At 37.9% G+C, this 27,487-nt stretch overlaps 2 protein-coding genes across 2 annotated transcripts in view; both read right to left on the reverse strand.

Annotated features, from left to right (window-relative positions):
* The window catches only part of LRCH1 (leucine rich repeats and calponin homology domain containing 1), a 251,066-nt gene that overhangs the window by 26,185 nt on the left and 197,394 nt on the right, over positions 1-27,487 (reverse strand). Inside the window, exons 14-17 of the mRNA XM_036747909.1 lie at positions 21,784-21,837; positions 20,921-20,993; positions 7,297-7,406; positions 3,942-4,079 (exon numbers count right to left, since the gene is read on the reverse strand). Coding sequence (XP_036603804.1) covers positions 3,942-4,079; positions 7,297-7,406; positions 20,921-20,993; positions 21,784-21,837 — 375 coding nt within the window. The remainder of the gene's footprint in view (positions 1-3,941; positions 4,080-7,296; positions 7,407-20,920; positions 20,994-21,783; positions 21,838-27,487) is intronic.
* LOC118840413 (ADP/ATP translocase 3-like) lies at positions 2,377-3,382 on the reverse strand. The gene has a single exon (XM_036747910.1). It carries the CDS (start codon positions 3,271-3,273, stop codon positions 2,377-2,379), a length of 897 nt encoding a protein of 298 aa, XP_036603805.1. The 5' UTR covers positions 3,274-3,382.

Raw genomic sequence — 27,487 nt, forward strand, 5'->3', positions numbered from 1 at the left:
ACAACAAAAAATGTCACATTCACTGCAATTTAATTTATTGCTGCGCATTGGTAGTGCTCAAAGAAGAATGGTAAAAATATACTACATAAAATTATTACTTCAAAAAAGTATTTCAAATGTACTGTCTTAATGGAGTAGGGCTACTACTGATATTACTATGACTGGGAATAAGAAGGGAATAATTTTTGAAAAACATAATGTGTTAAGTGTCCAGGATATAACATGAACCTCATTTGTATTTTTAAATCATTATACTAGTAAAACAAATATGCCGTGTAATAAAAATTTTAAAAATTTAAACAAGAGAAACAAACAAATGAAAATGTGGAATAGTTCAGGGTTATGTCCTAGGCTTTGTTTAGCTCAATATTTTGAACAATAACTGGAAAGAAGGCATAGATAGCATTATCAAATTTGTGGATGACACGAGACTAGAAAAGAATAAATATGTCCCCAGCCTATAAGTTCCACATAGGCAAGAACTAATTCTTATCTAAATTTTGTATCTCTACCAGTGAGTAGTTCAAGAATTATAACTAGGAATTCTTACACATAGGAAAGTTTTTTTGGGGGAAGGGTACCTGGTGGTGAGGCACAGAGTATATAGCCTGATGGCAGACATTGTTGGGCTGGAAAAAGGTGAGATCTCAACTCCTCAGAGAAGATGGGTAAAGGCACTTGGGAGAAGGGGTAATGTGGTGATAGTATTCTGAGGATGGTGGTCTAGGAATGGTCCATGACTTAGTAGCAGGAGTCAATGGAGGACTGCAGGATGAGACCTGGGAACAAAATTTCCTATAGCTGGACTAATTAAATGAGAACTCCTTGAAAGCATGGACCATTTTGTTTTTCTATTTGTATTGCCAGGGCTTAGTACTGTGATTGGTACAAAGTGGGTGCTTACAAATGCTTTTCTAATCCATTTTACTGTATTATTATTCATTAAGGCTAATAACTACATGAAATTAAGTGGGCAAAAAAATCCTGGCCATCAATTTCTGGCGCTAAAACTTTAGTTTTAAGGTTTTAACGCAGCCACGGAACTATAGTATGCCATTTCTACCTGAATGTTCCATTAGTATCGCAACTCAAAATATGCAAAACAGACCAGACCTTGTCATCTTTCCTCATAAACACACCTCCAAATCTCCCTGTTTTTTTTTTTGTTAATTCATTTCAGAGCCTTAAAGTCATTCACATCTCTTCCTTCTTCTTTACCCCTCATTTTCTAGTCAGCTCCCAAGTTCTGTTATGTCTATCACCACTAAAACCTTAGGTCTTCAGTGACTTCTTGTTACTTCTAGGATAAAATATTAACCTACTCTGACATTTAAAGGCCTTCCACAATCCTGATCCAATCTACCTTTCTAGTCTTTCCAGATTTCACATCATTTCCCTTTAGGAACTTTGTTTTCAGCTAAACTGGACCACTAGCTAGCTAAATCCTGAACTTGACATTATGTTTCTTGCCTTTATGAAGTTATACAGCTGTCTTCCATGCCTAGAAACCACTTTCTCTCTATCTTCCTGCCTTTCAGAGTCCTTGTTTTCCTTCGAGGCTCAGGTTAGGTGTCACTGGGAAATCTTCCCTGATATCTTTAGTTGTTAGCACTCCCTTTCTCCTCAAATTAACTTGTATTTAATTCTCTGTGTACATTGTCATCTTTGTATTTCCAGCAGCTTGGTGCAAGACCTGTATCGCTCCATGCCTGAACTACTACGGAAGTCTTCTGGATGGCCTCCCTCCTTCAAGTCTCTCCCAACTACAGTCCATCTTCCACTCAGCTGCCAAAGTGATCTTCCTAAAATGCAGGTCTGACCACATTACCCCTTCTGTTTAATAAATTCCAGTGACTCCTGATGACCTCAAATATCAAACAAATCCTCTGTTTGGCTTTTTTTTTTTAGAGTCTTCTGTGTATTTATTGTTATACAGCAGAATGCCCAACACAGATCATCATAACTGACAAACAGTCAGCTGTGCAAAACAGTATATATAGTGCTTAAGTACAAATGGGAGACATGATTTTTTTTAAATGAATACTTAAACACAAATTTTTGGTCCTACAAAAGAGCATTTAAACTAGATGGTCTAAGTTGATCTGCCTCCTTGGACCCACGGTAACTGTTATTTTCCCAAAACCCAATAGAATCAGTATGTGGAATTATCATCAGTTCCACTGTGTGAATAATGGATCACAATAAATGAGTCAGTCCCTTTTTCTAAGAGCTTTTCCTGGTTCCCCTACAAACATGATCTGGCCTGGATAAAAAGACAACAGGAATTTCTTGAAGGTTAATGGTCCAAAATGCTAAGTATGGTTAAGTATTCTACATGATCTATATTCACTGCTTCCTTTTTAAGTTAGGATGTACTTAGATGACTTTCTTCAATTCATCATACAAGACAAGCACGAAAGGTCCACCCATGCCTCTAAGAACATTGGACCAGGCACCCTTGAAAAAAGCTTTGCCACCCTCATCTTTAGCAATCTTCTTCCAGCAGTCAATTGTCCCAGTGTACATGATATCAGCTCCTTTGCGCGCAGACTGCATCATTATTCGCTGCCTTACTGTATCAAAAGGATAGGAGACCATCCCAGCTACAGCAGTCACTGTCTGGGTGATCATCCAGCTGATCACAATGTGAGTGTTCTTGGGATCTGGGAGCATGCCTTTTGCTGTATCATAGAGTCCAAAGTAAGCTGCTCTATAGATAATGATACCCTGCACTGAGACATTGAAACCTTGATATAAGCCACGAATTCCATCAGACTTGGTGATTTTCACAAGGCAGTCTCCCAGGCCTTTGAATTCTCTCTCAGTGCCAGATTTCCCAAAATCAGCTGCCAAGCGGGTTCTCACAAAATCCAAGGGGTAGACAAAGCAGAGAGAAGTGGCTCCAGCTGCACCACCAGAGGCAAGATTGCCAGCAAAATACCTCCAGAACTGTGTGTGCTTGTCCACTCCTCCCAAAAACACCTGCTTATACTTATCCTTAAAGGCAAAGTTAAGGGCCTGGGTGGGGAAATAGCTGATGACATTTGCTAAGTTACCCCACCAGAAGGAAAGCACCCCTCGTTCCTTTGGAATTCGGACTATACAATCCACTATGCCTTTGTACTGCTTATCTGCAGCAATTTGTTTACTTGCATACTGCACCTGCAATAGTAGCTTAACTCTCTCGATAGGGGCCACCGCAGTCTCGGAGATGGCAGCGGCAATGCCACCAGCCAGGAAGTCCTTGGCGAAGGAGATGGCCTGTTCTGTCATGGTTACAGAGGGGGAAGGTGTTGGAGCAGGAGGAAGAACGCCAGTGAGAGAGGGCCGAAAGCTGGGGAACTCGTCGCTGCTTGCACAGACGCTTGCTACAGCTCGGACCAAAAGGGCTCTGTTTGGCTTTTCAAGTCCTTCATCATCTCTCCCCTTCCTACCCTTCCAGTCTTCTTACATTATTCCTCCCACCATGTACTCCTCAATTCAGCGACACTGGCCTCCTTGCTTGTCCTCAAACGATGCACCATCTCAGCTCTGGGCATTTTCTCTCCCACACCTAGAATGCTCCCTCTCCTCATCTCCACCTCTTGGCTTTCCTGGCTTTCTTCAAGTCTAAGCTCAAGTCCCTTTGGCAAGAAGCCTTTCCCATTCAATACTCCTTAATCATGATGCCTTGTCTCTGAGACTAACCCCAGTTTCTACTGTATAAATCCTGTTTATGCTTAGCAGTTTGTATGTTTTCTCTCTCCTTAGACTATGAGCTCTTTAAGAGTAGGGACATTTGCCTTTCTTGGTGTAATCTGACCGTCCTGCATATAGGAAGACCTTAATAAATGTTTATTGACTGCTGAACAGGGGCTAGAAAGTAATCAGAAATTTGGCCATGGCAAGTTCTACTAAATAATACAAATGTGAATTTAATTTGATTAAAATTTTATACTTACCACTGCTGGTGAGGGGACGTGAATACTTGCTACAGATCGAGGACGGATATGATTAACTAGGTGACAGAGGACCACACCATCCATCAGAGCTGCTCCTAGGTCTTCATGTAAGCTGACCTTTAGTCTCATCTCAATGCTCTGGTTAGAAAAAAATGAAAGTTATCATTAATTACTTTAAAAAATTAAATCATTAAAGGAGTTTGAAGGGAAAATACATTAGACTCCAGGTATGTAAGTGTTTATGCAAATATTCTTCTGAGGGAAAGCATGATTATTTCTGGATGTATCAGTAAGGCAAGATTCATGACCTCAAGGATGACCATGAACATGCCTGTATGGTTCGGAATCGCAAAGTATGAAAAACTCTCTATGTAGAAGGCGGAGGAAGTATAACATTTATTTAGACACTAGAGGATCAAATCCCAAGACCAATAACTCCAATTCGATGTAGCAGTAATTATATTCCAAAACCAGTAAGCCCACCTCAATGTAGCAACAGGGAAATTGTAACACAGTATTATAGCAAGGAACCACGTCATCCTGTAACCTTCCTCCCTGCTAGGCCTCCCTGTAAACAATTACTCACAAATCCTAACTGTCTGCTTGCCTGCATTCTCTCCCCACTCAGTTCTCTGGTCTCTGAAACTCTCTGGTTTTCACTCTGCATTCTTTCTGCAGTTCTGTTGTTTCAGAGTTCTTACTTCTCCTTCTTGTGCTGGATTCTGAATTCTTGCTTCTGACTTCTGAATTCTCCACTCTCAATGGCCACCTTCTGAGTGTATATACTCTTCTTAGGGCCTGAGGGCTTCATGCCCAATCAGCAAAAGGGTGTTGGCCTGAGGTTCAGTGCTCACTAAGTAAAGGGAGTAGGCCTGCCCACAAACAAACTTCCAATCAAGCATCCCCCAAATGGCCCTACCTGAGGTTTATCGAGTGGGTGGGAAAGGTCTTTAATCACTGATTGTTATCACAAAGGTGTGGGCCTCCTTCTAATCAAGCCTCCTTTTGGTGGCCCCACCTGAGGCCTATTGAATGGGTGGGAAAAATCTTTAGTCACTGATTGGCATCACACTGGAAAGGGTATAAAACATTCAAATCATTGAAACCTGTAAACAATAATCAAAATACACTTCCTACTCAGGTTAATTTCAAAGTAAAAACTTGTGCAGAATAAAAAGAATCCTTTGTAGCATATGTAAAATTCATCTTCATTAATATTTCCTCCAAAGTTTGTCAACATGAATGGAATGAGCCAATGAAGCGAAGGAGCTAAGTAGGTCCTGGTAGGTTGGGTTAGGTCCCTAGAAAGCTAAAGGGGACCAACAAAAGGGTTGTCAGATTGCATTTTGGCTCAAAAATCAGGTTTTAAACCTCAGACATTAGTTCTTATTCATTTAAGTATGCAGGATTCTCATTTTGCAAGAGGCAGAAATACTTAGATTGGCCTCTCAAATTCTAGAGCCAAGAATTGACTTGATTTAATCAACCACCAGTTGATGGCCATGGTTAGGCTCATCCACATACCATGAAGCAATAGTTCACCTTAATAGTCTTTCCTAATATATTCAGTGTCTGGACACTTCACCCCTTCACAGAGTCAGGGAGTCTTGGGCCAAAATGGTCTCTTAAATGTCTAATTTCGTATGGCAAAAGAATAATTTATCTTGATTTAACAATCAAGAGGCTGGAGGCTTACCATTATTAGCTATATGCTCTTGTTTTGAAGGGACCAACTCAAAATGTTATGTGGTGCTCATCACCAGTGTCTCACACTTCAATTTAGATTCCCACCTGACCTCTGCTTCAAAGAGCTTTAAAGTTCTGACAAAATGAAGGTTCTTACATTCATATGGTTTGAGACCACAGTGATTAGAGAGTGAACCAAAGGTGGAAAGTGGCTCCTTCATCTGCCCTCATGCTGAAGCCCACACAAGCCATCTCAGATAGATGAGAATCTGGAGCTATTTTTAGAGTTTCTCACAAGAGGAGGCCCTAACTGTCTTCAGAAAAACACATGTTAGCATCTAAGCAAGTTCATGCCTAGAAAATTCTTTTTCTGTTCTCAGTGGAGCTAGATTTAAGCCAGTCATTGCCTTTATATAACGAACGTTTCTATTCTTGAAGATACTTCTAAGATACTTCTCATTTGGCTTTTTAATATTCAGTGAAAATAATCCCACTTCTTTGGTCTCTTCTCACAGATCCTAAATTGCATCTTTTGGATTAGAAGAAGACCTGCTGTCCAAATTGCCCCAAGTAAGGTCTGAAACTGGGCACCTTTCCAGTGAAGAAGCCTTAGTCTGCATCTTCCTTTCCCCAGGCTTTTGCCCACACTGGAATAAATGATGTCTGATTTCTACATCCCACATTCCCTATTCAAATCCCTTTCAAAACTTTAAAAGGTAAAAAAAAAATAAAGTTCAGCATCTTTTTATTTTTAAAACAAATTACATACAATGATAACAGATTTATTTAAACAAGCCATATAAAGGCTTCCTTGAAGCTTTGCCCAGCTTAAGTCTCATCTCATCTATGAAGTGACTTATTCTCCTACCCCTCAATGATGTCCTGGCATCTAATTGTCCTCTGAAGTCCAAGTGCTCATTTTCTATCCACAATTAATCATACAGTTCTTTGTGACATCTTATTTGGCTGTTTTATAGTTTATCTCCCTGAAACACACACACACACACACACACACACACACACACACACACACACACACGGATATATGGGATTGCATTTCATATACCACTTAGCTATATTTACTCTATATATACTGATACATACATATATACTATATATACATATATACTCTATCATTGCTCAAGTGAATGATTATAAAAGTTTGAATAGTGTTTAGTATAAGTTTTCATATTTTCATAATTTTCAGATACTCTCTATATCATGAAAGTTTATTTTCCTTCTGTCTCCTCCTCCTTATGGACTGGAGGCTCTCTAAGAAGACAGTATGATTTCTCACTGTTTTATATACATGAACAATCTATACTTTTTGTGAGAATGACCTAAAGTAAGGCAAAGGTTTGAGTCATTGCTGGAACCAGCTTTGCTACTACTCCAACTGTTCTTTTTCCCTCTTATTTTCACATGGTTTCCACTCAAAGTTTTTGCTTTCACTTAACCATCTCAGGGCCTGAGTTCCACATTTGCAAAATCGGGGGATTGAAAACAGTGGCCTCTAAGATTCTGTTTGGCTTTAAACCTACACTCCTAGGACTTGTGACTTAGGACATTTTACATCAGCACATAAACAGGTTACAACACGCCACTGCTCACTGAAATGCCCAGGGTTCTGGATCCCCACATCAGAACCCCAGAACAACTCCTCCCATACCTCTCGAAGCTGCTCCACAAGTTCTTTCTCTTCTCTCATTTGTTCCATCTTTCTCCTAATCGTAAACTGAGGATCTATGGATTCCAAATTCCTCTGTGGTCTCAAGAACACTGGAACAGAAAGAAAACAAGTCTTTTACACAGGGCTTTGTACATGTTGCCTTCAATGGGTCTTCAGGTGTCAAATAAGACAAAGTTCTTTATTCACTATCAAAGCCACAATTTCCCCATCTTGAAAGCTCAGGTTTTCTTCTACCCTCTCTTCCCTATGGATTGGAGCCTCTCTAAGATGACTAGATGATGTTCTGTTGTTTTACATACACAATCTACACATCTTGTGAGAATGATCTAGACTAAGTGCAAATGTTTGGGTCACTGCTGGAACCCATCTTTGCCACTTGTCTGGTTTTTTCCCCCTCTCATTTTCACATGGCTTTCATTTGCATTTGTATTTGATCGATAAGTTGTTTTAAATAAAAAAGACAAAGATATTTACTTTTTAGAGATTTAAAAAATAAGCATAAACTAATGTTTTCTTTGGCTCAGACCTCTTGATTAAGAATTTTGACATAACATGCAGTATTTTTAAAAAAAATTTTACTGGGAAAGAATCCCACCTTTTTGAGTGCTGCTGCCTATTTGAAAGGCTCCTTCCCTTTGGTGAAGCACACACCTGCACTTTCAAAAGTGAGAAGACCTGACTGCAATATAATAATCAGTTCAAATATGATGGGAGGAGGCCAGGACTGGAAAGAAGTACCAACTTACAGAAACATTTTATTAATAAATGCTTCCAAAGAGAAAGTGTGGAGTCTATGCCAGGTTCTACTTACCCTGTTCTATCATGCCATTTTAAATTCTCCTTAAGCACTCTAGCAAACAACTCACTTCTTTCCCATCTCAGTTTCTCTCTCCTCAATAAATTCTAAGATGTCTGTGTCAGCATTCATTCCCACCTTTGCCAGAGAAAGAGTCCCTGCCTCAGAGTTTAGAATTTTGACCAGGTGACCCATGTCAGTGAAGACTGATAAGTCTGAGATCAGAAGGTCCAAGTTGTTCCAGCACCCACTCAACCCCTGACTCCTGTGCAAGGGAGGGTTAAGTCCCTTAGCCTCTCTAAACTTTGGTATCTTAATCAATAGGAAATATATTTGTACAACCTACCTTACAGTGCTATTGTGAGGACTGAATGAAATAACATATATAAAGTACTTTTGAAACTGCAAAGTATTATTTAAATGTAAGTATTTTAATTATCATTTTCTCACACAGAGTAGTCCCACGTAAACAATAATAGTGAAGAATGGAGAAATAGGGAGGAAAAGCAAATGACTCATCTAGGGTCACATTGAATCTCAGAAATTAGCCAAACACTGGTTCAAACTTCATTAGGAAGTCAGCAACATTTCTAAATGAATAAATACTTCTACTTATGTAAGTAAGCTTAAGATGAAAAGTAGCCTCTTTATTTTTAGTATCAACTTAAGTCAACTTTTTATAGTCACCAACAATTTGTAATTCAACTACTTTACAAATGTTTAAGGCATTTTGAGAGGTTAATTCAGTCAATTACATTTAAACTGAATTTAGTTATATTAAAGTTTGTGGATGTTTTAAATATAAAGTAAAACCTCAATTATTCTATGCCTAAATAATCATAACACTCAAAAAGCCAGGATTATGGTAAACCAATAACTTGCAGGAAAAGTCAAAACTATGAAGCACCAAAGACAAATCAAAGAAATTCAGTTATTGGTCACTAAACTGACCATGGAGTCAGAAAAGCCAAACCCCAGAGATGCCACGACCTACAAGAGCAGCAAGCTGGGGTAAAGAGTAGTAGTGAAAGAAAGTAGAATCTGAAGAAAAGCTGGGCTAGTGCAAGAAAGGAAGATATTGATTGGGCAGGAGGAAACTGATGCATATTTTGAGAAATTCTAGGAGATGGAAAGAAAAAAAAGAAATGCAATCTAATCCTAAACAAATTAGAGATGCCCTCTTCCCTAGCCTTGTTGGTGCTGGTTAACTAAAGTTTTATTGTAACTACATTTAAAACAATCAGGAAACTCTTTTGGTAAATGTTGTACTGTAAATGTCGAAAAGTGCATTGAATTTAGCAAACTTTCAAATACTGACCTATCCAAATTATAGTAAGAAACAAAAGGTGCTGGCTTAGGAGATCTATAAAAGTTTAAATGAGCTGGTTGGTTATGTTCCTTGGAGCAATTATCTAACCAAAGGAAGAATCTTCCTTAAGGAAACAAAATACATGTTAAATTGAACAAAATCACTGGAAAAGGAAATTTACCTAGTTTAAATCAAAAGGCCGTTTAAAAAGTTAGGCATTACTCAACTTGGCCACAAGGGGGAGCTGCAGCAATACTATTTAAATGTAAATTCCTCAGCTTTTCTGTAGGGTGGTAATAGTCAACATATTATGTTTTAATATTTCCAAGAGATTTTTTATTAGGAATTTGTACACTACACAAATAGGATCAGGGAAATTAAATGAATCCTGGGTTTGTTGTTTTTTTTTTGCATAACTCAAAAGGAATAATGCAAAATTATTATTCAATTGTTTCAGTCATATCTAATTCTTTGTGACACCATTTGGGGTTTTCTTGGTAAGTGATTGGTTTGCCATCTCCTCCAGTTCATTTTACAAATGAGGAAACTGAAGCAAACAGGGTTAACTGCCATGTCCAAGGTTACCCACATGCACATAATTAAAAGACTCAGGCCATATTGGGAGAATATGTGAGCTATTCAATTAATGGCAGGGCATTTGAGCTAATAATAGTATTATTAATTAAAATGACAACAATGATAGCCAGTATCTATATTTTTCATACTGTGTGCTTTACAAATTTTATTTCATTTGAGCCTTCCAACACCCTATTATTATTATTATTATTATCCTCATTTTCCAGTTGAGGAAACTGAGGCAAAAAGGTTGTGACTTGTCCAAAGTCACACAGAGCTAGTAAGAGACTGGATTTGAACTAAGGCCTTCCTGACTGCATGCCCAGTGCTCTATCTAATGTGCCGCTTAGCTGCCTAACCATCTAGCTTTGATTTGTAGGCATTATTTTTCCTTTTTAACATCTTTCCTTCATAATGTGCTTATTTAAAAATTAAATCCCTGGATGTATATGGCTATTTACTTGTTATATGGAGACTATGCCATCAAAAGATGCTCTGTGATTTTTCAAAAAATAAGGGCTAGTATTTATGTAGCATTTTAAGGTTTGCAAAATACTTCACATGTTATCTCAAGATCCTTAGAACAATTTTATGAGTTAGATGCTAGCCTCATTTTATAGATGAGCTAACTGAGTCTTAAGAGAGATTAGGTGCATTTCCCAGGGCGACACAGCTTGTGTTTGAGGCAGGGTTCTAACTCAGCTCTTTGTGATTCCACATCTAACACTCCTCAAGTATTCCTAAGATTAGTGAAATGATGAGTGTAATATTAGCTTTGGGTGCATATTTCATTACTATGGTATACTCGAGAATAGAAAGCTAGTATCTTTGAGATAATAATGCTCACTTTTGTATCTCATTTATAACATACCCAGCATGGGAAGTCTTTAGATAACTGTGCTACAATTTGCACACCTGATTCCCTTTCATTTTGTCATGACATCATAATTATGTTGGTAACCTGAGGACAGCTCTGATCATAGTACTTAAGATTTTTCTTTCAAATTATATTAAACAGTAATGAAGACCCCAAATTTTCTTGAAAGCTTCAGAAAATGCCCTATTCATTGCATGTTTTAAGAACTTCATCAGGTCTTGACATTATCTTTGATTCTTCCTTCCCACGCTCTGCCCATCCAATCAGCTGCTGAATCTCATCTCACATTTCACCCCTTCTCACTCACCAGGGCCACACCACCTTAGTTCAGACCCTTATTGTCCCTCCCCTGGAAATAGCTTCCTAATTATTCTTCCTGACTGAGTCCCCCCCCCCCCCCCCCGGTCTCTGATCCAGCCTCTACACAAAGGCCAATATGATTACCTAAGTATTCAGTAAACTCCAGTGGATCCCTAGTGTCCCTAGGATAAAATATAAACACCTCTGTTTGGCATATAAAGTCCTTCAAAACTTGGCCACAACTTACTTTACCAACCTTATTATACATTATTCCCTTCCATGTACCTTATATAGTGTAGCCAAAATGACCGTGATGTTCCTTGCACATATCTCATCCTCCCTTCTCTGTCCTGGAGAATGCCTAAGGCACAATAGAAAGACAGTCTTTCTGTGCATAGTGACGAGTTTTTATCTCTCCACCCCCAGCTTGCTATTCCCCCATGCCTGGAATGTACTTCCTCTTCATCTCTGTCCCTTGGAATCCCTCACTTGATCCAAGGCACAACTCAATTATGAAAGATTCCTCCCTTAGGGAAGGGCACACCAACACTTGGGCAGCTAGGTGGTGCAGTGGATGGAGAGCTGGGCCTAGAGTCAGGAAGAGCTGAGTTCAAATCCAGTCTCAGACATTTACTAGCTACGTGACTCTGGGCAAGTCACTTAACCCTTTTTGCTTCAGTTTCCTCATCTGTAAAATGAGCTGGCGAAGGAAATGGCAAACTACTCTGGTATCTTTGCCAAGAAAACCCCTAAAGGGGTCACAGAGTTGCACACAACTGAAATAAGTAATCAACAACAAATACCAACATTTTAGAAAGTGTAATAAAACTAATTGAAGCATAAGAGTAACTTTAAAGAAGATGAACACCTTTCCTGATCCTGCTTTGCTGCCAGTGCCCTCTCTTCCCAAACTACCTTGTAATGATTTTGTATGTTTTTTATATACACTTATATAGTTACACGCTTTCTCCCCAACAGAATAGAGGGGAGGGGTCTACTTCATTTTTCTCTTTGTATCTTTAGTGGCTAGTATAGTGCCTGGCACACAGGAAGCACTTAATAAATCTGGTAATTAAATCACTTTTTAGCAATTGGATCATGCGAAGCTACAAAATGACACTTAGTAACAGACTTACAGACAACTGCTGGTTTTAAAATCATGTCTGATAAACTCAAATTTAAGTTGCCCCTGCATGAGTTGAATGACAGATGGGAAGTTATAAAAATGAGTAACTTTGCTGTTATACTATAAAGTGCATTAAAAACCCTAAGTCAGAAAAGATTTATTTGTACTTATAAACCAACTGGCCAAAAAGATGCATCTGTAAATCAGCAGCCTACAGGCAGTAGTTAATAACTGTCCCCAAAGGATTAACTCTATAGACCAAGAAAAGGATTATAAAAGTTATCTCACCCAGGGATCAGTTTTTACAGGCATATCCATATATATATATATATATATATATATATATATATATATATATATATATATATATATACACACACACACATACATACATACATACACCTCGTGCTCAGAAGATTCGTCCAATCTGCTAGGCACCTGAATTTTTTTTGAAAGGAAAGATCATTTAAACTTTTTAATGCTGATCTGAAAGCATTCAATTCAGATCCAATTTCTTTGGAATGAACATGCTATAGTTATACAAAGAATTAGTGCATGTTCTGATTTCCAAGATTTAACACCATGTCTTCTGTGTTTAAAAACAAGACCAAATCAAACCCTCTTCCAGTGATATCAAATGCTCTCTGATGGGAAAGGCCTCCTTGGGTTTTTTTTTAAATTTAAGGTCAAATATGAGATACCTCTGTGCTAGGGAAGGGGTGATTGTAAACAAAAAATAAATATCATTTAATGGTTTTAACTGTTAGTTTTAACTGAGTGATGGGGATGAATGAGCTTCCCGATTCTGGGAACCTTGGTTACCAAAGGAAGTACAAGAAGATTGTTCTGATTGGGTCCTGAGGGAAGATACAGTTCAGATGACTGGAGTTATTTAAAAAAAAAAACCAGTAGGCTGTGTTAGAAGGGAGGTTCCTCTTCAAAGAAAGGTTTTCAAGAAAAAGCTGGAAAATTACTTGTTGAAGATATGGTCAAAGGGATTCGTAATTAGCCAGAGGGTGAAGTAAGTAGTGTTCCAAGGTTCTTTTAGACTCTGATGTATGCTTCTGAAATAGCTATCTACTGGACTGAAGTTCTTCAGTCTCATATCTTGGTATGAGCACTATGCACGTGAATCAAGATTGTGCCACCCCACCCTTAAGCAAAAAATAATCATTTGAACAAGAAACTTCAAAACTTGTAAGACAGAGAAAAATGATCCTAAAGGATAAGAAGGTGTTTTGTTCCTGAAAATAATGCACAAAAGGAAAGCCACAGAATGGTGAGAACCTCATGAAGCTGGGTAAAAAAGTTTAGGCCTCAGGATGTTCCGAAGGAAAACTGAAGGGCTGCTCTTCTCAAGGCATAGCTTCTCTTCCAATCGGTTCCCTCATGCACTTCTCATCATTTCCCATAAGAAGCAGCTTCAAAAATTGTGTAAATTTAAATTCTCATAGTGATCTAATCTAGCCAGAGCTGCTGCAAAATACTTCCTGCGGATCGATGGTTAACACTTTTGGAAAATAAGTTTTAGAAATACTGGAGTTTAAAACAATAAGGAAAAAGTAGAACTATCAAGGAAATTATATTCTTTGTCAAATTAAGAGTTGAAGATATTCCAGAAAGTCATGATCTGAGCAGATCCATAAAATTCCTCATTTTCTATACTTGGCTACAGGTTCAGGCACTCATCACCTCTGGCTTGACAAAAGCCTCTTGACTGGCAGCTGTGCTTCTAGTCTTTCTCCAATTGACTCTTGACTCAGCTGCCAAGTTCATCTTCCTAATTCACAAGTTTGGCAGGGCATCATCCCTCTCAAACACTTTCAGGGGCTATAGAATTTAATTCCTTCTACAATCTGACCCCAATTAATCCTTCCAGTCTTTTTTCCTACTATTCCTCTTCTCAGAACTTTCCCTCAGAGCCAATTTGGATTCTTGTGAGTTCTCTGATTTCGCCTACCCTCTCTTGCCTCCATACTTTAGTTCAGAAAGACTCCTGTGCCTGAAGTCCACAGCTCTCCAAAACTGCAGCTACTGAAATCTTGTTTTCAAAAGGCCCAGCTGAGAATGCTCCTTCTCCATGAACTTTCTATGAAACTGCTTTCTTCTACTTCAAATTTTCTTATAGTAGTATCTTAATTTTTCTTTTGCTCCAACCACATTCTACCATGAAGTAAACTTATTTCATATTGTTTGTTGTATCCTCCATTAGGTTATCAGCTCATGAAAGGCAGGGACCATATTTTTTCATCTTTATATCTCTGATGACTAGCATGATATCTTTCACAGAGAATTTACTGAACTGAATTTGCTAATCTGAGGTAGAGATTTTGGAAAGCGAAGCATGAATGCGAAGGAGAATTTCAAGTTAAACCAAGAATGGACAAGAGATTACAGAACTGGAAACAGTGGTAAGAATAACAAAGGTGTGAAGAATAAAAATGAAAGACAAGTTTATCTTCGTGCTAAGCTGACTTGATAATGAGATATCCATTTAGACATGTTTGAGTGACAGGTAGCTATTGGTAAGACAGTGAATAAAGGAGGAAGATATCAGCAGAGAAGATTCGTCTAGTAAATTGCATGTTGCTTCATTCTCATTTTGAAGTAACAACAGACATATTGAGAATAGCTGGACTTTCCCAATGCTCACATCTCGTTAGGGAATAACTGCATCCGCGGTTTGCTAGCCCTATAGTAGACCTATAGTAGAAACCAACACTGGTCCTTGTGCTTGTGAATACATGAGGTAGCTACTTATCTTAAAGATAACACAGGAAAACATATTCACGTATCGCAGGGCAAAACATAGCCCTTGATATGAAGACTGACATCAAGATTCATTTGGACATCAGCCCAAATATTTTGCAAGGATGTTTTAGAACACAAATGAATCCCTTCTGTGAGGTATTTTATAAATGAATGGCAAATAGTGGTAATATGTCACCTAATAAAAACATCACACTTTTGATGTTGCTGTATGAACAATTTAAAAATCCTTCATTATTGCTGCTGAGCACATTGGGATATCCATACATGCCTCTTTAAAAAAATCTGATTTGCCACTGGACATGATAAATGAGTGACTGTAGAAGCTTTCTTTCTGAATAAGGATTTTGTACTGCTTTGTTTTTGAGGAGAATTCTGCTGAGTTTAATGAAAAAGTGAAGCAATATGGTACAGGACCTTGCACACAGACCTAGTTTCTAGTCTTGACTGGGTTATCATCTGACCTAAGGCAAATTCCCTGGGCCTCAATTTTCTCATTTATGAAAAGATGGAGTGGTATCAGATGATAGAGAAATATTTTCAAACTTGGAAATACTATAAATCTGAATCTGGAATTATGTCAGCTTCATATCTCTAATTTCTTATTCCTTTAATCAACACTGGATTTTTAGTTAACTTGTTCTACTTTCTTAACACCTCACTTTTAAGCCCTCTTTTAAAGGAAGGAATTAACAAGAAAGTTTCCAGTTAACTCTTTTCAAATGTCTCTATTGGAGATAGGAGTTTTACATTTGTCAGGTTTAGTGGAATAACTTGAATCGTGATTTTTATTGTGGAATTGTGGAATTTTAAAATTCCTTTTGAATGGAACCAAACCTTCCCTCTTCTCCCACAAAAGTCAGCTCAGTCTTCCACATATGGGATTAATCCATCATATTAAACCAAAATCTGGTGAGAAGTTAACAGTTAATGGCTTAAAATTTCTATCTATTCAATAAGACATACTTACACAGGGAGAAATATATCCTGGTGGAAAACTGATCTTCCCTTTGTGTTTGCAATGTGGTTTTATATATAATCTCACTCTTCCCTCACCTCCATGCAAACTGTGTCCTCTTTGTCATCTACCATATGTTTAAAAGTCTTTAGTCTTTCTCATCTTAAACATCAGCTAACTCTAAAAGAAATCAAGGTATGAACAGTATTTGCACATTTATGCAATTTGTTTCTTTTCCACTCCTTGCCTCTGACATTCAATAGGTATAAAATAAGAGATGTCTATATTAACATTAGCTGGCAAGTCTATATTTTTAACAAGGGAGAATTAACTTCATACCAAGTCAATGCCATCATATCATTTCTAGATATGTAGAGTCAAAATACACAGATAATCCATTTTCTTCATGATCACTGTCCTTTGTAAAGATAAACTATACAGAATCATGGAATCCTAGAAATGAATCTAGTACTTGGGTCTTCCAAGGAGGCTAATTGACACGCAACTGAATTGACTTCTCCAATCGATGAACAGTCAAAGGATACAGATAGGCAGTTTTCAGAGGAGGAAATCCAAGCTATCAATAGCCATATGAAAACAATGCTTTAAATCACTAATAACTAGAGAAAAGAAAATTAAAATAACTCTGAGGTACTACCTTATAGGCCTCATATTAGCTAAGATGACCGAAAAAGGAAACTGACAAATGCCAGAGAAGATGTGGGAAAATAAACACACTAATGGAACTGTAAACTATTCTGGAAAGCAATTTGGAACTACATGCAAAAAGTTATTAAACTGTACACACCCTTTGACCCAACAATACTGCTACTCTACTCTATACTCCAGAGATCAAAGAAAGAAGAAAAGGATCCTTATGTACATAAATATTTATAGCAGCTCTTTGTGGTGACAAAGAACTGGAAACTGAGAGGATGCTCATCAACTGGGTATCGACTGCACAAATTATGGTATATAAACGTGATGGAATCTATTGCACCGTAAGATGATGGAGTTGGTTTCAAAAAAAACCTGAGAAGACCCATACGAACTGATACAGAGTGAAGTGAGCAGAATCAGTAGAACAATTTATACAGTAACAGCAATATTCTGAAGATAAACTTTGAAAGTCTTAGTAACTCTGTTGAACACAATGACCAATCACAATTTCAAAGATTTTTGATGAAACACTATCCAGCTCCAGATAAAGAACTGATGAATTCAGAGTGTAGATTAAAGCATATTTTTTTGTTTACTTCTTTTTCTTGCTCCCCTCCTCCGCACCCCAGAACATGGCTAATGTGAAAATTTGCTTTTCCTGACTAAACATATTTGTAATGGGTTCTATTTTCTTGCTTTCTCAGTGGGAGGGGAGGAAAAAAGGTGTAGGGAGAGAATCTGGAACTGAAAATAAAATAAAACTGAATAAAGAAAAAAAGAAAATATAAGTTTTCCTTAGTATCTAACACAAGGAAAGAACTTCATAAATATTTGTTGAATGGAAAATAATTGAATTGCCTCAAAAACATTCAACTTCACATGTAGGCAATGCAGAGGTTTAAATGTACTCAGATTCTTTTAGATCACAATACCCAAAATTCTTGTAAATTTGAAGATGATCAGGAAAATACTGGAGGTGAAATTATTCTGGTAGGTTATTTCTGTTTACAACATGTCCAGGATTTTCACTTGGTTAAACTGTGTTCCAAAACATGCTACAGAACATTTAACATGCACTTCTTTTTGACTGATCCTTAAAGTATACATTTCTTCTTTTCACATGCATGCATCTGAATGTTCTGTATTTTTAGCTGCCATGAGGCCTAAGTTAAATGCCCAGTCTGTTCACTGGCATGTTAATGTACAATTGAACAAATATGTACAAAACCACCTACCATTGTCACTGTCTCCTTCTGATGGAATATTGTAGCTATGGTTGTCCCATGTTTGTGCCTGTGTAAGTTTGTTGAAGGAGATAGGAGGAAGAGTGAGGGATGGGTCTGCAGGAGAGGAGTGAGAGAATTGGTCCACATATAGTTGCACAGGGACCAGGAAAAAACCAAAGGGGCAGCAGCATTTCATAAATGACATTAGGAATGCATGGAAATGAAAAGGGTTTAATTTATATGAGATTAATTAAAATGTATAATATTGGAGGAGAAAGATGAAAGATGGTGCATGAAATAAAAAGAATGAATAAAAATTGAGTGTTAGTAATTACCACAGATTTTTACATGCAGTTAATATTGTTAACATTACCACAAATGTACAGCTTTAGAGCAGTTATCTTCATCAAAAGTAAGTTGCAAGAAAGAGTACCCATAGATCATACACAAACAAGCCATTTATCAGAAATCCTCCCAAATAATTGATGCTTGCAAAAGAGAAAACATGAGTCCCACAAAAACTAGTTACATGGTATAGTACCTATGTAGATGTGATTGTTTGAAAAAAAACTATTTACTTACAGAAGTAGTATTAGTTACACATGAAAATTCTACAAGGTAATATGTTATTTCACTTCTCCAAAATAAGACAACCTTGAAATTCAAGTATTTGTGAGTCAATCATTTGGCAACTAAGAAAATAATCTGTATCTTACTCATCTACATAGTAAATTAGTACAATAAGCAAATAGCATTCCAAGCCTTTATTTTATGGGTCATGGGAAAGTAGGGGATCGAAAAAAGTGGTGTAGTCCTAGTGAAAATTTATTTGGTTAAAATTATCTTAAAAAATATGCACGAGATGTAAAGAAAAATATCTTGGGGGAAATATAGTAGCGCCAAAAGAAAACTCCAAGTGCTATTCAAATTCATTAATTCTCGTCAGTGCTTCAGCCTCTGAGAAACTATCTTTAAACTCTATGGCCAATCTTAATAAAATAATCTAATTTTGTTAATTTTGTTGTTTAATTAAACTACAAAAATCTACATGTAATCCAAAGATGTGTGCACCAAATTTTCATTCATACTTCTTTTAAGATTATGTGATACCTTGCAAAAATGAGAAAACACCTGAAATAATTTTTAAAAAAATATTAAAAATGCTGAAAAATTCAATATGTAAGATTTAGTTGTGTTACCTGGTACTCCTCAGAATGGCAATGTTACATATAGCAATTAAATGCCATGGCTTTTCAACAATTCCCATGCTTTCCGAGGTAACTATTCTACATTTAGAATAGGGAGAGGTTCCAAAATCCATGGGAAAATTGTCATGTCTATATATCTTATTTCAGATAAATAAATGTCTTATTCAGGTTTCATTGCTACAAAGAATTTGAAATGGATAGTAGACTTAAAATTTTAGGCCCTAATTATATTCCTTAAGTGAGAATTTTAAACAGCCCCCCAAATCAAATCATTTAAAAAGCAATCCACTAGACAGCAAGTTAGTTAATACAATAAAGTGGCCAAGACACAAAATAGAAAGACTCTATTGTAAATGAATGGGTACCATATAATGTATTATTCTTCAAATATAGAGAATAACTATTGATTCATCATCAGTAGGCCACATGATCTGCACTGTTTCATAGCTACAAAACACCTGAGAAATTCTTAGCAAATTTAAGTTTGAGAAAATAGCTTTGCTTTACAGGGTGCATGTGCAAAGAATGCAATAACATGACACTTAGCCATCTGCAACCCATCATTCAACCTGCCCCAGAATGAAGGGAGTTTTGTGTCCAAAAAAATGTAACCACTTTCTGCAAAATATATTTTCTTTCAAAAATTATCTTTGCTCTTTTTCTATGGGTACTTTTCTTTAAAAAGGCAAATTACTGCTGTGGTTTCTAAAACGCCAAATATTAAGTGTGAGACAAGCTTCTGCCAGCTGTTAAATGGTACTTGGTTAAAAGAAGCAGTATTGAGTGTTTTTGTCCTAAAGTCTAAGGAAATAAAAATATTAGCTGGATTTTGAGAGACCAAAAAAGAGGATGTAATTTTGGAAATTTAGATGAACAAGAGGAACTAATAGCATTAACTCCCTACAGGCAGGTCTACTTACGTGAGTGGATAATTTCTCCTGCATATAGCTGTAATTTATTCATGCGACTATTCTGGTATTAAACAAAGCACCAGCACATATGCAGCATTGCCTAATGGAAGCTCCATACAATCATTTTCTTAAAGACAAAGGGGCCACACCGCATTTCTGTCTGGGCAACATGGCTGTGCAATAACAAGCTCCCCTTGCAGAAGTCCTAGTAAAAGGGCCACTGGAAGTAGTCCAAAATAGATCTTAGTCATGCAGAGTTTTATAATGAGGGAGCAGTCATGGTGCAAATGTAACTATGGCACCATTACATTTTTCTTTGGTGCATGGCATATAAATATTTACTGAAAGTCAATTTGTTGTGGTGCCCCAAACCACCCAAATAAGCCCTAAAAATAAATATTTAGCATCCATTAAATATATAAAAGTAGTGGGGCAATGCCTCAGTTAAATACTTTTCTATTCTATCTGCCTATCCCTTTAAATTTCAACTTTGAGTTCACTATGAGTCCTTGAGAGAAGAGGAAAGCACTGTATTTCCTTCCATACATTAGGTTATTCTAGTGAGTATCTTCTTATGGTTAATATCTTTTCAGGTTATTTCTTTCCCAGATTCCTTACTGCTCATGTTTTCTGCATCATTCAAAGGTAGGTAATAACCAAACAAATGCTGACTCACAAAAAATACAGTGGTCTAAAATCTGCAATCCCCAAATCTTATCAGGATCTGAACACCAACATTATGCACCTGTCACTCACGACGGTGTTAGTGACTAATAATGTATGGGTTTCTAACCCTGAAGGGAAACTGAGTTCTTTACATGTATGTGTGAGGACTAATTCAGCTTGTTTCATAGTGAGATTCTTTTCCCCCTCCCATTTTAACTTACCTGATCGAGGTTTCAGGCCAAATGGAGCTGGGCTATTTGCAGTAGGTGAGATGGCAGGGGAGTCCTCTTTAATCTGTAGTTAGAAGGAAGATGAAGAAACTGAAACATAACTAAGCACACTGATTTACCTAATAGACCACAGTTAGGCAGTGCCACTGTCTTAGCCAAGCATTGGCATCATAGCTGAATTGTGACAAAAAGGAAGACAAAGCTAGCCTGATAGAAGAACATCTGCTGTACAGAATTTAAATCTCTATATTAAGAAATATGGGAAGAAATAAAATCTTCCTTTAACATTACTTTGACTTTTGTTGTAAACAGCATGAAAACTGTAAAAATATTTCAGAACAGATGGTGCATCAAGACCAATTGAAATGAGAACCCTCTTCTCCCTCACATGCAACACATATACATGCATATAGATTTAGCACACCTCTGATAAAGTATTTCATAATACAAAAGGGTTAGGGAAAGAAAGATGAAACTGAACAGATGCACAGTCTATAGGGAAACAACATATTGAATCATTTATGGATAACAAGATCTTTGAAATGTCAACCATTTGAATACTATTTTCATTCTGTTTATAGGACTGTCTACAAATAACAGTACTCTATGAAAATGTTTCCATGGCTGTTTCCAAGAATAGTAATTTTATTTTATTCTTAAAAATTGAACTTTAATCATGAATGAGACTGGTAAAATATGTGGTAGCAGATGAAATTGAGAGGGATTCCCCTGAGAACCTACCAACTCAATTCACTCATTAATCACTACAGACTTGCATGATGTTTTTTGTAGGAGATGTGCCAATTCAGAGCACAGCAATCAACTTATTCTTCCTTTGCCTTTAGGCAGCTTACCTCATTTTGAGAACACCGGATCCCCATACTTCCTAAAGAAAGATCATTTTGCACCTGAAAGGAAAACAAAACATTTAGTAGACTAGGCTTAGTGTACTGCACAAACACTTTATAATAACATGAAACTCATAATGTAGAATAACACACACATGTGGTCACACAAGCTGATAAAAAGGCCTACTTCCTCACATTAGGGTAGATAGAATAAAAGAAATTATAATACACACACCTCACCTATTCAGAATTCAGGATAAATTCAGAGATTCTGAATACAGTAAAGAACAAGGAAGTGAGAGGGAGAAAAGGAAGCATGGACAATCAAATGGATGTCACATCCATCATACCCATAATAGATCTGCATATGTGCAATCACAGGCACTCATACTCTGAATTTACAGAGCATCCTAATAAGCTTGGTCATCTTATTTGGGAAACCACAGCATACTATAGTCAGCTGAATGTAATCGGGGAGGTCTGCTATGGAGAGGCATATTGAGAGCAGTGAAGCGAGTGGCAGCTCGTAGCCAGAAAGCAACAGTAAAGACCAAAATCCCCAAGATCAAAGCATCAGACTCTTCCAGCTGATCTTCCTCTGCTTATTAGTGCTCTCTTGCCTCAGATATCTTGTATTTACTTGTCTGCTTACATCTCTTATTCCCCCACTAGAATGCAAACTCTTTATGTCCAGGAATCATTTTTTTCTTTTGTTTTTTCAGTATTTAGCATCTATGGGTGCCTTGCATATATGCAAGGAAAGCTTGCTGGATTCAAGTGAAATGGCTGATATCTACTGAGAACAATCGTTCATTTTATAGATGAGGAAAATAAGGCTCAGAGGAGTCCCACAGACCTAGGTTTAAATCCTGGCTCTGAAGCTTATTATGTGACTATGGACAAGTCACTGAACCTCTGAGCCACTAAATATTCCTGCAGGTCTGTGTTAGAGGCCTCTCTATACAACTAAATGAAGAAGCCAGGGTCTTGGTGAGGTGGGGAGAGGAGGGGTAGGGCAAGGGAGAGGAGTTTGACCATCAACTAGCTGCCAGTTCCTCAGGTTCCCATTGCACTTCCAACATGAATCAGCAGTAGTCCTCAGACTTTAACCTGCCCACCAGGTTTAAGCTCCCTGCTTCCTCCCTGCAATGTTTGGTCCTACTTGACCCAGATAAGAACCCTAGCAAAATCTTCTGAACTGTATAGTTTATAAATAGTAAACAGCCCCTCCTCCCAAGGACCTCAGCAGGCCCTGATCTGTTTCCAACCTCCTTGTCTGATCCTCTGATGATATAGCCCTTTGATAAAGCTGACTCGTTTTCTGAACAGCCAAGAGGCCAGTGTCATTGGATTGCCAAGTACATAGGGGACAGGTTGTAAGATGTCAGAATACTGGAAAGGTAGGGAGGAACCAGGTTACGAAGGGCTTTAAACACTAAATGGTACTCCATATTTGACTCTGGAAGCAACAGGTAATCAGGAGCCACTTGATTTTATTGAATGGGGTCAGATCTGGGCTTTATGAAGATCAACTGGACAAGAGAAAGAAGGATGGATTGGTGTGAAGAGAAATTTGAAGCATGGAGCCCAGTTAGAAGGCTATTGTAATAGTCCAGGAGTGGAGGTGATGAGGGCTTGTGCCAGGGCACTAGTAGTGTCAGAGGACAGAAGGGGGTATATGTGAAAGATGCTTTGATGGTAGAATTGATAGAATTTGGCAACTTGACTGAAAATGCAGGGGAATTAAGAGGGAGAATAAAGAGTAGAGGATGACACCCAGGTTGTGAGCCTGGGTGACTGGGAAGACGGTGGTGCCCTTGACAGTAATAGGAAAGTTCAGAAGAAGGGTGGGAAGATAATGAGCTCAGTTTTGGACTTGCTGAGTTTAAGATATTGATGGGACATTCAGTTTGAGATGTCCAGTAGACAAAGACTGGAAACTATAGGTCAGGAGAGGGGATAGAGCTGGATAAGCAGATACAGGAATCATCAGCATAGAAATGATAACTGAATACATGAAAGCTGTTAAGATTCGCAGGTGAAAGAGTACAGAGGAAGAAGAGAAGAGGGGCAAGGATAGAACCTTGAGGGCCACTATTAGTGGCCATGACTCAGACCAAGGTCAAGCAAGAGAGATTGAGGAGAAACTGTCAGACATATAAATAGTAGGAGAAACCAGAAAGATCAACGTCATGAAAACCTGAAGAGAAGAGAATATCAAAAAGGAAAGGATGGTTGACAAGGGTCAAAAGCTGCAGATAAGTCAAGAAGGATGAAGACTGAGAAAAAGCCATTAGATTTGTCAATGAAAAGACGTAATCAAGGGTCCTGAAAATATTCCATAGCCTCATAAAAACCTCACAAATTTTAAATATTAGCATATTTCCTCTTATGTAAGATACCAAAACATTGTGAAGTCTAGATATTTTTTCCTTTGATCAACTGCTGAAGGTTTCTGTCCAAAAGTGTTTTAGTGTTAGACATAAAACTCCTAGGAGAAAATTAATCTTGAGAATAAACTGTCACTGCCTTGTCACTTCATAACAGAACAGCCATTTTTCAAACTGCTGACATATACTTTTGGCTTCACATGTGGTCTACCCTCCAAGTAATTCCTTCCTTTAGTTTCTCCTCTATATTTTCATTTTGTAATACATGAGATTAGATCAGTGAGGTCATATAGTAAATATGAAACTCTGAGCATATTCAATTCCAAATACAATGAAATGTTATCCTACATCAGTAAGTAAAACGATCATGGTCAAGACCAGGTAACGTAAAGTAACACAACACTTCTGATTACAAACCAGTCATTCCACAATGGCACCCTGGTCTCCCTGGCCCAATTACATTTCTCACTATACCCTGCACAAGAACCCTGTGTTTCAAATCATGCTGTTTCCCTTTTTGCCCTCCACACTCTCCTTGTTAATTTTCACATCAGTGCTTCTGTTCGGAATGCCCTTTTTCCTCTTCCCCACCTCTCCAAACCTAGCTATCCCTCAAGGTCCAATTTGATTCCTCTCTCTCCTCTTGGGACTTTTCAATGACAACTCCAATTTATACTGATCTCTCCCTTTCTTTTAAAATTATGAACTTAACACACGTGAAGATTTTAATATCCAAAGGAGAACAAAATCTGATAACAGGATCCAATAGTTATTCATGTACAGCTTGCTTTTTGGAAAAGTATATATTAAATTTAGCATGACAGTAGCAGTGCTGCTTTGTTTGGGTTCCCTTCTGAACTTTCTCAGGCTCTCTTCTGTGCATTTTAAAAATGTTTCACTGAAGACCGCTCTTTTTTTCTGCTTCCTCCCTCCCTTTTTCTCCTAGAGCACTCAAATCACATAATATAGTCCTTGATTACATATGGTGTTGCTTTCATTATCTAAGTCTTTGTGGTACATAGGCTTCATCTCCCAAGCCAGCCAGCCAGCCAGCCTCCTCCTCAAGGGCAGGAGGTGTCTTGCCTTATGCTTCTCAGGTCCCCACCTCATTTGGGCACCCAGCAGATTACAAAGCATTCATAAACTATTTGAACTCAAGACCAGGCCAAAAATATAATGTTCTAAATCTGAATGGGAGTGGAGAGAAACATAAAAATAGAAAGGAGTCATAAAATTCAGGTATTGGCTCTCTGCAGCCCTAGGCACCAACTTTTCCCTTGTTTTTCCTTTTTGCATTCCTTTAGCTCACAGACTTTTTAATTTTCCAGGCCAACCAGCTATTTCTCTCCTATCTTGGAGGAATGTTTTATAGACAAGGAAAGGGAACTGGATAGGACCAAGGACATAAAAGCTGGGGACAAATGAGCAGAATTTAGAAATGGAGGAACTGGTGCCGGGACTGACTGGATTGGAAGACCATATACATAGTGAAATCTTTAAGCCTGTAGATGGAAAGAAGTCTGTCCATATGACAAAGTGCTAATTCTGGATAAACTTAAGGAAGAGCCAGGAAATTAATAGAATATAACTATTTGGTCAAGTATGAGATAATGAATTTAGTGGGAAGAAAAGTCTAAAAATATATTTCCAAAATCATCAGTTCTGAACTGTTATTACCCAGCATTCCACACTTATGATGATGAGTATGGTTCTAGCTGCTACATTGCTAGAAAGGAAATGAAGCTGGTCATGGTCCAGAGGAAGGCAAATATAATATTCAAGGTGATGGACAGACTTCCTACCAAGGAACTATTAAATTTTTAAAAAGTAGGTCTTAGCAGTCTAAAAAATTATGGAGCAAAAGATAAAAGTTTATGAAATCATGAAAAAGATAAACATGTATGACTAAGTCCTAAAGAATTAGAACTAATGGGAATGCTCTGATGCTTGTGTTCATAGGGTCCAGAACTGGAAGGCACCTTAGAGATCATCTCATTCAACCCCCTCATTTTATGGCTGAATAATCCAGAGTCCAGAGAGGTCAAATGTTATGCAATTATAAGTAGGTTCTAAATGAAGAGGAAGTATACCCCTCCCCCCTCCCAAAACCAGTAGAATGCCCTAGGAAACGAAAACTGAAAATAAACTAGGTTTAAGAAGGGTTTAGTTAAAACTGTAGATGACACTTCTATAACAACTTGCTATGGGAAGCTATGGATATCTGAAGCATATTCTTAACTGTTACAGGTAATACAATTGATGGCAACCATTGCCCCTACCCCCATCCTAATCCTCCCAACTAGCCTCTGTCATGCCAGTCAGATGATCAATCAGATTCAGGACTCACTCCTCAACTTTTTTTTTTGCCATGTGGATGGATTGTTTTGCCCTATGGATAGGGACTCCTAAGCCAGCAGCTGAGGGAGTGAACAGCGATGAATCCAACCAAATGGTGCAGTGTGGAGAGCGTTCTACAGAAACCCTTAGGCCATAATCTTGTCCGTAAAGAGAACAAGGAAAGAGCATGATAGGCAACTTTCAATTCTCCTGCCTTTGTTCACAATGAGGGTAATACTGAGGGTTGCTCTGTGAAATCTTGTAGCATTTATTATATTCATGTGTCAGTGTGAGTGTGTGTGTGTGTGTATGTGTGTGTGTGTGTGTGTGTGTGTGTGTGTGTGTGTGTCTGTGAGTAGTGAGCAATGGAAAGCATGTTGAGCTGGGAGTCAGAAGACCAGGATTTAAATCCTTCGTCATTTACTACCTATGTAAAGTCTGACAAATCACTTTGGACCTTAGTCTCTTCATCTATAAAACTGAATTTTATATTCATCCATGTAAACTGGCAAGAGGTGGAGGGGGAGGTAGTTTTAGAGGTGACCTTTAAGGGGTCTTCCAGCTGTAAAGAGATGATTGTGATGATGGTGAACCAAACGTCTTGATGGCCATCTAAAGACATCTCACCTCCTGCTCGCCAAATCAGTCAGGGTGTAACCATTCTTTATATCTCTGACTACAACACCGACTGAGAAAGCTGGAGTGAGAGCCATAATGTTGTTCACTGACAGGTACTCTACCCTTTATATAAAATGTGCTGTGCTGTAAAAATGTCTAAAATATTGTTTCCCAGGATTCCCTTCTTTGTGAAGGTGAAGCTGCCTCCCCTCCTTAGTGAGCCAGAATAATGTGCACGGATCCTAAAAATGTTGTTCCGAGCTTCAGGGGATTTGGTGGCTTGACGTTGGTTGAGAGAAACCCGAACTCCTTTTGCCTCAACCCACCACTAGCTGTGCATGTCTCTCAACTCGGACAGAGTAGAG

This window comes from Trichosurus vulpecula, chromosome 2 (assembly GCF_011100635.1).
Source record: "Trichosurus vulpecula isolate mTriVul1 chromosome 2, mTriVul1.pri, whole genome shotgun sequence".
NCBI classification, from domain to species: Eukaryota; Metazoa; Chordata; class Mammalia; order Diprotodontia; family Phalangeridae; genus Trichosurus; species Trichosurus vulpecula.